Source organism: Nansenia antarctica (genome assembly GCF_963989245.1).
Source record: "Nansenia antarctica genome assembly, chromosome: 17".
Taxonomy (NCBI): Eukaryota; Metazoa; Chordata; class Actinopteri; order Argentiniformes; family Microstomatidae; genus Nansenia; species Nansenia antarctica.
In genome coordinates, this window is record NC_137687.1 from 9,858,177 (window position 1) to 9,870,262 (window position 12,086).

General features: G+C 43.2%; 1 protein-coding gene across 1 annotated transcript; it reads right to left on the reverse strand.

Moving 5' to 3' along the window:
• Positions 1-5,010: 5,010 nt before the first annotated feature.
• On the reverse strand, positions 5,011-10,365 carry LOC308172738 (Fc receptor-like protein 5). The gene is made up of 8 exons (XM_080547689.1): positions 10,268-10,365; positions 9,528-9,566; positions 8,929-8,988; positions 8,152-8,450; positions 7,689-7,964; positions 6,986-7,282; positions 6,270-6,548; positions 5,011-5,230 (listed from the first exon to the last, which is right to left on the reverse strand). The coding sequence occupies exons 4-8, from the start codon at positions 8,216-8,218 to the stop codon at positions 5,163-5,165; spliced, it is 987 nt and encodes a 328-aa protein (XP_080403815.1). The 5' UTR covers positions 8,219-8,450; positions 8,929-8,988; positions 9,528-9,566; positions 10,268-10,365; the 3' UTR covers positions 5,011-5,162.
• Positions 10,366-12,086: the final 1,721 nt, after the last annotated feature.

The following is a 12,086-nucleotide window of genomic DNA, read 5'->3' on the forward strand; positions in this document are numbered from 1 at the left end:
ATATTTGTCTTACAATTTTAGGATTTTTACAGTGAACTAACTGCTAGCTAAATGGGAAAATGTGGTTTGATTATATAAGACAATCTGTTATTCATGCTCATAATGAATCCACCAACAATTGGTTTGAAACAAATACTTTAGTAGTCCAACAACAACAACAACAACAACAACAACAACAAATGTAAGTATCATGGGGGCTATTCCATCAATGTTGCTAAAGGAAAATCCCAAAAACAAGGACTTTCCTTTAGCAAAGTTGATGGAATACCCCAACAGCACAATAAAAACAACAACGTCAATTAACTGTTAACAACTTTGGGGCTATTCCATCAACGTTGCTAAAGGAAAATCCAAAAAATATGGACTTTCCTTTAGCAAAGTTGATGGAATAGCCCCTCTAAACAAATCTACTCTACTTGTCAGGAATTTTATCCACTAGCTGTTTGAACAGCGCTAAAAATTCTTTATGACGCTCCTGTTCAAGCTCCATGTCTTTTTCCACCAGGGTTACCAGGGTGTCTAGGGCGGTCGTCCTCCTCTTCTTCCGGTTTGAGGGCTGGCTGAGGTTGAGGCTGGGGCTGAGGCTGAGGTGGAGGCTGGGGCTGAGGTGGAGGCTGAGGAAGAGGCGGAGGGAGAGGAAGAGGCGGAGGGAGAGGCTGAGGTGGGGTTGGTCATTTCCTGAAAGAAAAAAAAACAAATGAGAAGGAAATACATGTTAGAAATGGATGAATTACTATTGCATTACTTGGTAAATGTGATTGTATCTAATCTTCAAACCTTACCAAAGAGCTGACCACCAAAGGGGGGTCGATGGATGGCCTAGCTCCCAGGACCTGATGCATATCAGTAAAAAATTGCCAATTGGCCGCTGTTACTTCCCCAGCCTCAAATAATGAATAAGAATGACAAATAATGAATAAGAATGACAAATAATGAATAAGAATGACAAATAATGCCTTTATGCCTTTATTACAGTAGCCTACACAGTACCTTATATTTCCTTTTCAGGTTCTCCCATTTCTTGGACACTTGCTGGTGGGACATCTTCCCTTCCAGCCCAATTTGTTTAATAAACGCCCTGTATCATAACAATAATAAAAAAATGTTACCTGTATGTGTGTGTTACCTGTATGTGTGTGTTACCTGTATGTGTGTGTGTGTGTGTGTGTTACCTGTATGTGTGTGTGTGTGTGTGTGTTACCTGTATGTGTGTGTTACCTGTATGTGTGTGTTACCTGTATGTGTGTGTTACCTGTATGTGTGTGTGTTACCTGTATGTGTGTGTGTTACCTGTATGTGTGTGTTACCTGTATGTGTGTGTTACCTGTATGTGTGTGTTACCTGTATGTGTGTGTTATCTGTATGTGTGTGTGTTAAATGTATGTTAACAGAATGTAAAAAACTATAAACAAACATAGACGTTTGTATGCAGTCAAGAAACTTTAAAACCAATTACTCACTCCCAAAGGCCTTTTGAGGCCGCTTTGCTTTTAAGAAAATTGTTCTCATTTTCACTCCTGAAATTGATGAGTTGTCTGGTTTGCTCCGGAGTCCCTAATGATGGAACATAGTTGTATCATAGTTGTATCATTGTTCAGAATCGAAAGAACCGACGCTATTGCTTTCTGACGAACTCGTGTTCTGCATGGGCCTGCCAGATGCGACAGTCGTATATAGTTACAATTTGGACATTACAATACCATGGTCATAACTTTTCACAAACTTCATTAACGAAGTAAATACTTACATTTGTGTATCTCAGTTTTTGGTGGCATCTTCTGTATCTTGTTGTTTTTTTGTGGTCTCTAAACTTGTCTCTTGTCTCTTTCTTCTCTTCTCTTCTCTTCTTCGCCGTTGTCAATAGGTATTGTGGCATTGATCTTTTTATACATGACATGCAATGCATTGTGGTATAGTTCACCCGTGCCGATGCCAGTCTGCGTTAGAGCCCAATCCCAATTCACCCCTAGCCCTTCGTTTTCACCCCTATGGCTCGATTTGCGCGTTCACGTTTAGGGCGAGGGCTGTCCCAATTCATATTTCATCGAGGGCTAGGGGTAAGGGGGAGGGCTAACTATTACTTCGTTTCGAGCGATTCCAGGACCACACTAGCTTCGAAGGGCTAGGGGTACGCTACCCCTTGATACCAGGATGCATTGCGAATCATCTACAGAAATCTTATGTCGCTCTATTCAATGCGGAAATGTCATTTTACTTTCTCTGTAATTACTTATTAATAAAGATTTGAAAAATTATGATAACCATCGTATTGTCTTAGTTTAATGTCATTACAATGCATTATAGACCTTTTATTTATAACAAGCTTAACCCAAAAATCGCTTTTATGTCGGTGCTGTGTCTAACGTTACAGTAACGCAACGCTGCATGACAGTCGAGCATTTCAGAGATTACAGTCATAAATCAATTATTACCTGTGGCGTTTGACAGCGGATGATGGTACACATATGTAAAGTTATCTATCAAACGTTCATCTGACTACATGATGCGCATTTTGACCTATTTCCACCCGCAATCTAATCCGAGCAGTTGTTATTAGGTAATATTATTAATGGGTTGTATCATTGTATGTAACTTACAAATGTAACTACAATGCTGCTTGAGAGGGGAAGTCCAGGTGTGCCACCCGCTTCATTAACACTAGAACAGCCATGAGGGGTCATTTGACCTGTGAGTAAAGAAAAAAGTTATATCTTTGCACTCGATCAAATTTCAGGACCCTCCTTTCATGACTTTTCCTAGGTATGTACGTTCTACCACCCAGTATCCTTACATTTTCAAAACCACATCAGGATAAACTAGGATAAAGCTTTTTTGCAGTTTTTCTGTGCAGGAAGCAGGCTAATTTACAAGCGGCCAACTAGTGGTCGTTGTGTGTAAATAGCAGCTTCGCACTGTAAAAGAGGGGGTCAGAGGCGGCTCTTATAGTAGGTAAAAACGTCTGTTCTGGTGTTAAGTCATGTGGAATCAAACACATTTGCGCATCACTGTACTATCCAAAAAGTCCAAAGGCAAGATTGAGAGATTTCACACAAGCCTTCAGAGCAGACGCATGTGAAGGAAAGACATGGAAAGAGGAACTTCCAAAGATTCTAACGGCATATCGCTCAGCGCCACACAGAGAGTCAGGAGAAACATCAGCTGTTCTGTTCTATTCTGACGGCCTAACCTAACGCCAGCCCTTACCCTAACCCCTAACCTTAAAACTAACCCTAACCCTAACCCTAACCCAGACCCCAGCCCTAACCCTGACACTGGACCAAGCACTCACCCTAACCCCGACCCTGGCCCTGAACACTTTATTTATGCATATTTATATTTTATGTATGAATTACTGTTTGGAAATGGATGTGAATTGAAACAAGCATGTTTTCTATATTTGTCTTGCAATGAAGCAAGCATTTCTGCTAGCTAGCATTTCAGATCCTGATTGAGGGACATTCTACAGCACTTCGATATTAAGCACACTCTTTTCAGTCGACCGTCACGTCACCGTGATCAGATCACATGACTTGCTCAGAGCGACGTCTAATCAATACGAAGCCACATGAGGGTTTGCGATAAGCTTCCCCCGACAGTCCTGGCTTGAAGCTCCACGCTAGTTTTTATCCGTTGTTGATACGAAAATATATGATCATTTTAATTTAAAATGTTTTAAAAATCATCTTTACAATTTTAAAAGACAGATGATAGATGTATTTTGTACTCTGGTCGAGTTTCTGGAACAGAGATTTACTAGCGAACACTGCCACTTGGTGGAAAAAAAAGGAACTGAAAGGGGGTGAAAAAAACACAAAAAGGCTTTATATGTTGATTTTATCTAAATTTTAGCTTTTATATGTTATATTTGCACTATTTGGGAAGCCCTCACACTCTGGGAATCCAATGCCTGCTATGTAGCTCTGTCTAACTGTGTACATAACCTGTTTTGAAGAGTGTCTTTTCTAAAAAAGAAATGTGGTAATATTTATATATGACCGTATATGACCTTTATATACAACCTGTGCTAACATTTGAAACCTGAAATTTGAAATTGAAATTTTATGGAGCATGTTTGTGTCTTAGATAATAAAATAACATCATTTTCCAATCTGTTTTTAGTTTTTGTGTGTGTTTTGGGGTCATTTATGTTGATACAGTGTGTCAAAGTCATAAAATAATTGTCAGGTCATATAGCTGAGGTTGTTCTGAAGAAAAGGATACCAAGCATTGGCATGGTGAAACTGTTTTAATGTGGTATATAAAGGGTTAGTCATAAGTCATAAGTACACAACTGCTTGGTCCTGGCCCTGACACGAACCCTCACCCTAGCCCAAACTAACCCTCACCCTCACCCTAACCCTAACTAACCTTCACCCTAGCCCAAACTAACCCTCACCCTAACCCTAACTAACCCTCAAACTAGCCCTAACCCTAACTAACCCTCAACCTAGCCCTAACCCTAACTAACCCTCACCCTAACCCTAACTAACCCTCAACCTAGCCCTAACCCTAACTAACCCTCACCCTAACCCTAACTAACCCTCAAACTAGCCCAAACCCTAACTAACCCTCACCCTAGCCCAAACTAACCCTCACCCTAACCCTAACTAACCCTCAACCTAGCCCAAACCCTAACTAACCCTCACCCTAACCATAACTAGCCCTAGCCCTAACTAACCCTCATCCTAACCCTAACTAACCCCTTACTAGCCCTAACCCTAACTAACCCTCACCCTAGCCCAAACTAACCCTCACCCTAACTAACCCTCACCCTAACCATAACTAGCCATAGCCCTAACTAACCCTCATCCTAACCCTAACTAACCCTCAGCCTAGCCCTAACTAACCCTCACCCTAGCCCTAACTAACCCTCACCCTAACCATAACTAGCCCTAGCTAACCCTAAATTCTTCTGCCAATATAAGCTCGCATGATTATACTGGGTGTGTGGAGGCCTCATGCCAATTTTTACATCTTTCATGAAATGAGGAAATACTACAATTATTAACAGTTTATAAGTATCATTTTACATGAATAAGCAGAATTGTAGTAATCCCCAAAAAGGTACAGAAGAGATATATAATGCCAAATGTCAGACGAAAGGTGTTTATTTTTTCATAATGCTTGCTTTTATTTCAATAAATGTAATGCTAGACGTACAGTTACTCCTGGGGATCCAAATCTGACATCATGATGGCATCATTGCTTCGCTTCTCTTCATCAGGATGAGCTGTTCAACACAGAAATAAAATAACATGATTGTCTTTTTCTATATATCTCTAATATTCACGATCCTACCATCACTATCCTTGCTGTATTTTTTCATGCTGTATGTAAATTGAATTGCCCCTATGAAATGTGCTATACAAATAAACTTGCCTGGCCTAGCAGCACAAACCTAGCAACAATAAATGTCAGTAACGCTAATCTATAACTGCGTTGTGATTGGTCTGAAATGTGTCCCCACATGGTACAGGTCATCGCCATCAAAACCAATAGTAAATCAAAGGAGTGGCATATCTCTAGTATATACACTCTCTGGTCATATTCACACAACCAGAGGCAGTGTTCCCATTCTGACACCAGAGGACAGTGTTCCCATTCTGACACCATTCAGAGTGTTTAGGAGGGTCAGCTAGCTGTAGTGTAGACAGGGGAGTGTTTAGCAGGGTCAGCTAGCTGTAGTGTAGACAGGGGAGTCAGCTAGCTGTAGGATGGTTCTTTTTTAAGTAATTTCTTCTGAGTGGGGCAGTCCCACTCATATTTTTATTTTTTTATTGATAGATACAGTGGAGAACTAGACAGGAAGGATGGGTGAGAGAGAGAGGAGGGATGACATGCAGGATATGTCCCCGGCCGGAATCGAACTGGGGACCCTGCGGTTACATGGTCGACGCTTAACCCGCTACGCCACCTAAGCGCCCCTGTAGGATGGTTCTTACAGCCCTGCAACATTTCACCATCAGTACGATGGTCACCAGCAGGCAATATAGTTGTAGTTGGCGGTGTAGCTGGAGGTGGAGGTGGAATGACAATTATAACAGGTTGTTATTATTCAAGCACATGAGAAAGACGTCATGTTGTTACAAATAGTTGCCCTGCATTTGGACTTGCTCCAACCGACGCCTCGACCTTGACCTCTGGCAGACGCTAACCAGCGACACCAAAGAAAAACAACAACAACAACAAAAATTGGGCAGCGTGGGTGGGGGTATTGAGGGTATTTGACTAAAAGATACCAAACTACTGTAGAAATGAGAATAGCTTACCAGTCACTGTGATGTTGACAGCATTGCTGTACTCTCCTGACCCAGACTCACACCAGAACACTCCACTGTCATAGGTTTCTATGACAGAGGGGAGGGTGCATGTGGGTCCAGTCGACGATTGAACAGAGGGACACTCTGACAGCGTGTAACCTCTTGCGATCCTCATCACTCTCCACCCAGCAGAGTTCCCCTCCACCTCACAGCTCACTGAGACAGACTCACCATGGAAGAACTGAGATCTGTTGGGACTGATGGTCAGAGAAGCTGGAGGAGAGAGACCTGGGAGAGAGAGAGAGAGAGAGAAAGATATAGAGACAGTGAGAGACAGGGGGAAGAGAGAGAGTTAGAGACAGGTAGAAATAGACTGATGGGTGGGGGGAGATGGAGATCGTGAGAGAGAGAGGGGGACAGGGAGAGAGGAAGATAGATTGAGACAGAGTGAGAGGATGAGAGAGAAAACAAGATTGAGGGAGAGGTCAGGAGAGAAATAGAGTGATATAAAGAGAGGGAGAGAGAGAGGGGGGAAGTGAGAGAGAGAGGTAGGGAGAGAAAGAAGGGGAGGGAGGGAGGGTGTGAGAGGGGGGAGAAATAGAGAGTGAGTGAAAGAGAGAGAGTTGGTGGGAGGGGGAGATAGACACACAAAGACAGAGAGAGAATGACAGAGGGGGTTCAAAGTTCAGACTGAAAGAGGGTCATAGTTCAGTGCAGTAGCTCACCTGCTACCCAGAGAGGGTGAGGACTGTAGTCTGAAAAATAGTCTGTGTCTTCTCTCCCAGCTCTACATAAATACAGCCCTGTGTGATTCAGACCAACAGAGCTGACAGAGTAGGAGCCTCCAGCCCCACGCTCGCTGTCTGGTAGCAGCTCTGTGGAGTAACGCTGTCCATCATACACTTCTCTGTACCAGTAGAATCTCCAGCCTGAAGACGAGCCTTCAACCTCACATCTCAGAGTCACCGAGTCTCCAACGTTCAACCACCTTGCAGGAGACACACTCAGGACACACTCTGGGTCTGTAAGAGAACAGGTGTGAACGTGTGAAATGCAAGTGTAAAATGCAAGAACACAAACGCTGTCTTTCACAAATCTATTATAATTTTTTATTGTTTTTACTGGTGCTTTGATTAACGGAGGTACACAACAATACAACTTATTTTTAAGTTATTTTTTCTGTGTGGGGCAGTCCCACTCCTATTTTTCATGGTCGTTACAGTGAAGATTTAGACAGGAAGGATGGGTGAGAGAGAGAGGACATGCAGGATATGTCCCCGGTTGGAATCGAACCGGGGACCCTGCGGTTACATGGTCAGCGCTTAACCCGCTACGCCACCTAAGCGCCCCCACTACAGTGTTTTTGAGAACAGTTTCTTAATGAGACTTAAGAGACACCAAACTACTGTAGAACTGAGAATAACTTACGAGTCACTGTGATGTTGACAGCGTTGCTGTACTCTCCTGACCCAGACTCACACCAGAGCACTCCGTAGTCAAGGCGAGAGTCTACACGGAGGGTGCATGTACGTCCGGTCGACGATTCAACCGAGGGACACTCTGACAGCCAGTTACCGTGTGTGATCGTCACCACTCTCCATCCAGAAGAGTTCCCCTCCACCTCACAGCTCACTGAGACAGACTCACCCTCAAAGAACTGAGATCTGTTGGGACTGATGGTCAGGGAAGCTGGAGGAGAGAGACCTGAGAGAGAGAGAGAGAAAGAAAAAGAGTGAGAGGGGGAGAGAGAGAGGGTGGGGCAGAGAGAGAGAGAGAGAGAAAAAAAATGTTTGAGGGAGAGGGAGGGGGAGAGACACATGAAGACAGAGAGAGAGAGACAGAGGGGGGTTATACCGTAGTTCAGAGTTGAAACAGCAAATCAGTATCTCACCTGCTACCCAGAGGAGCTTATAGTGTAGTCTGTATAATCGACTGGGTCTCCTCTCCCAGCTCGACATGAATACAGCCCTGTGTGACTCAGACCAACAGAGCTGACAGAGTAGGAGCCTCCAGCCCCACGCTCGCTGTCTGGTAGCAGCTCTGTGGAGTAACGCTGTCCATCATACACCTCTCTGTACCAGTAGAATCTCCAGCCTGAAGACGAGCCTTCAAGCTCACATCTCAGAGTCACTGAGTCTCCAACATTCAACCACCTTGCAGGAGACACACTCAGGACAGGATGGGGTTTCCCTGTAAGAGAACAGGTGTGAAAGTGTGAAATTGTCAAATGCAAGAACACAAACACTTTTTCACAAATCTTATTGTTTTTACTCTTGCTTTGATAAACGGAGGTACACAACAATACAGGTCGGATTTTAAAAAAGTCCGATTTCATGTGACTTGCGCTGTTCACACGGTCATGCATAAATCAGACCTGAGTCGCATGTCGGCAAAAAAAATCGGATTTGGGTCACATTTCACTGCCGTGGGAAGGAAGCCAAATACCTGGACTGGTTAGGGGTTTGTTGAGAGGGACGTTTGATTACGTACATGTTAGAAATATGGCAAAAGTCAAGAGAATTTTTTCCCAAAAGTTCAGAGAAGAGATCATTGCCTTGCACAAACAAGGAAAAGGTTACAAAAAGATAGCAAAAGCACTGAATGTTCCTAGAGATACAGTTGGAAGCATAGTTCGCAAGTTCACCTGAAGATACAATCACCAACTCACCTTCAGACTCAGATTGAGTGTCTCCAGAGAGAGCAGGAGACACACCCAGGAAAGCTTGACCTGTAAGGCAACAGGTGTTAAAGTGTGAAATTGTAAAATTCAAGAACACGAATGCTGTCTTTCACAAATCTATTATACTTTTTTTTTTTCTTGCTTTGATAAACAGAAGAACATTTTCTTAATGAGACTAAGGCTTAGTTCACACGGCAGGCCTTGATGCTCAATTCCGATTTTTCACTCAGATCCGATTCTTTTGTTTGGCAGTTCACATTACTTTTAAAATGTGACCTATATTTGACCTACATTGACTCCCGTGTGAACATTCCACGACTTGGTGGAAATGTAAATGTTTTCAGCGGTTTGCAATAAACAAAGTAGACAAGAACAGTTTAAATAGTTCAATAAAACTAATATTACATGTAAACTGTGAAGCAAGTGCCCCCCCCCCCCTCATACATTTGATTGAGAATGATAGAGAATGTTTATTGATTACATCTGAGTGTACGTAATGAAGGTGGAGCTGGGAAGATGATAACTGATCATAACAAGTCATACGTTGTTGTGAGATGGACCACCTGAAGATACAATCACCAACTCACCATGTTGAGTGTGTCCAGAGTAGATGTAAGCACTCATCACTGAAGCACACAGAGAGGAACTCATGAGACTCACTACATTATAAATATCACTCAAGATTACACTTACATGAACACACACACACACACACACACACACACACAAACATGAACACTTGCACACACACACACACACACACACACACACACGCACACGCACACGCACACGCACACGCGCACACACACACACACACACACACACACACACACACACACACACACACACACACACACACACACACACACACATGCAAACACTCACACACACATACCTGACCTAATGTTTACCAGATGTACTCAATAAATAAATAAACAATCTCAAATAGAAATATACATATCATATAATGTAGGTGTCACTGAGTCCTTTGTGCCTTGTGTCACCTCTATGCTGTACAGACCCAGATTCATCTGGTTCTGATGAATATCTTTCGACTGAGTATCCGAAATCTTATTCTTCAATATCATCAGCATTACACACATGATCACACACATACAAGCACACAAACACATACACACCCATGTCGCGCGCACACACACACACACACACACACACACACACACACACACACACACACACACACACACACGCGCACACACACACACACACACACACACACACACACACACACACACACACACACACACACATGCAAGCAAACACACACAAACACAGAAATAAATGCAAACACATACACAGTACTCACAGAGTATGATGTAGAGTGAAGTGTGTTCCATCTTGTCATGCCAGACACTGACTGTCTTCAGTCTCATAGTGACTGACTCTTAGACCAGAAACGCCCTAAATCACAGCCAATCAGACAATCACTTCCTAGACATAGACTGAGAGAGAGGAGGGGGGGGGGGAGAGAGGGAGAGAGAGACAGACAGACAGATCGGGGATCGCCTCCGTCCCCCCCAGTACCTAACTGACCTTCTCTGTCAACACACCCCTTCCCGGAACCTGCAGTCCCTAGGCATGGGCCTACTCTCCACCCCTCCACAAAGTTATTGGTTGGCCTCATCCATAGTGAGATACACCCCCTCTCTCTCCAACGGTTCCCTGGTACATGTATTCATATTAGAAGGTGCAGGGCCCCCCTACTGTTCATGACTGGTACTACCATCACTGTCGTGATGCCACCCACTACTGTTCATGACTGGTACTACCATCACTGTTGTGTTATCAGTGACATGGGTCTTTGTTGCTGTTGGTGATGAGATCAATGCTCCAGCACTACCCATAGAGGTGGAGGTGTCACCCTCTAGTGTTCAGAGAGAGTTACTGATATTACGGGTCCTTGAAATCCTTGAAAGTTTGTGAATTTGAAAAAAAAGAATCATAAATTATTATGATTAAATTATGATCTTAAAAGTTTATATATATATTTCAGAAATGTTGTTCTGTTTTTAACGCAATGCGCTTCCGTAGGGAGAGAGAGTGGAATTCAATATTTATTATGTTAGCAAAAATGCTACTTTACGCTGTCTGCATGTGTCTCCCACCAGGTGTGAGAACCCTGGTGATTGTAAAACTGTTGTTGGTTATATTGAGTGGGCTTTTCAACGCTTAAACCCAAAAAAACGTTTTGGTCAGTTGCGTGACTTGGGAATTGCAGGCATGCGAACCTTTTTACTCGAGAGTGTCACATATTTACATGCTTACAGGTCAAAAGGCGCAATGAAAAAAACGGCCGGGTGGGTGAAACCTGCTGATTTACCCTCCTGGATGGTGTTTTGTTTATTTATCGCATCGTACCACACACACACACACACACACACACACACACACACACACACACACACACACACGTACCACACACACACACACACACACACACACACACACACACTCCTCTCCCCTATCCGGACACGTTTGAATTGTTATCCTAACCCACGGTAAATCACAGTTATTAACCCGCAAAGGGTGCCTCCGGGCACCGTGTTTGTCCGTGAATAACACGGCACACAATGATACTACAGTTCATAAAGCAGACAAGTGAAGGCAGTGGTTTTAAGGGTTCAAAAAACATGACTTTATTATGTGTACATAGCTTCCTCTCTCTCTTTCTCTTTCTCTCCAAAAAAACCACGGTTAATAATATACCACATGCCGAGGAAAAAGTATACGATAGCTTCAAGTTCCTCCATGTTGCTGTTGTTGTGGCTGTGTTGTGTCTCGTGAAAATATATGTCACCACCATGGTACGCTTCTATGACGCGTAACTCCGCCTACTATCTCCTACTCCTCCTACTCGTTCCTGGTCTCTTGTGTATAGTGGAAAACCAGAACTGTTCAAAAGCGTGCCGAAGCGTGCCGAAGCGAGCCGACCCGAGCCGAGCTGGGCCGATAGTGGAAAAGCGCCAATAGAGGACAGTCACTTTCATTAGAAACCATAGTTAATATGACAGCCTCATACAGTAGATATAATATATAAGGATAAGAAAGCTATGATAGTTTAACAGATGCACAACATTTGAAAATATGGCTAGTTAGTGAGAATCTTGTAAATAAAACTTTACACA

Excerpts from the sequence above, each read along its gene's own strand:
- LOC308172738 (XM_080547689.1), bottom strand. The coding sequence starts at position 8,218 with ATGTCGAGCTGGGAGAGGAGACCCAGTCGATTATACAGACTACACTAT. Across the intron at positions 7,965-8,151 it reads TAAGCTCCTCTGGGTAGCAG|GTCTCTCTCCTCCAGCTTCC; the intron begins GTGAGATACTGA and ends TCTCTCTCTCAG. Across the intron at positions 6,549-6,985 it reads TCACCCTCTCTGGGTAGCAG|GTCTCTCTCCTCCAGCTTCT; the intron begins GTGAGCTACTGC and ends TCTCTCTCCCAG.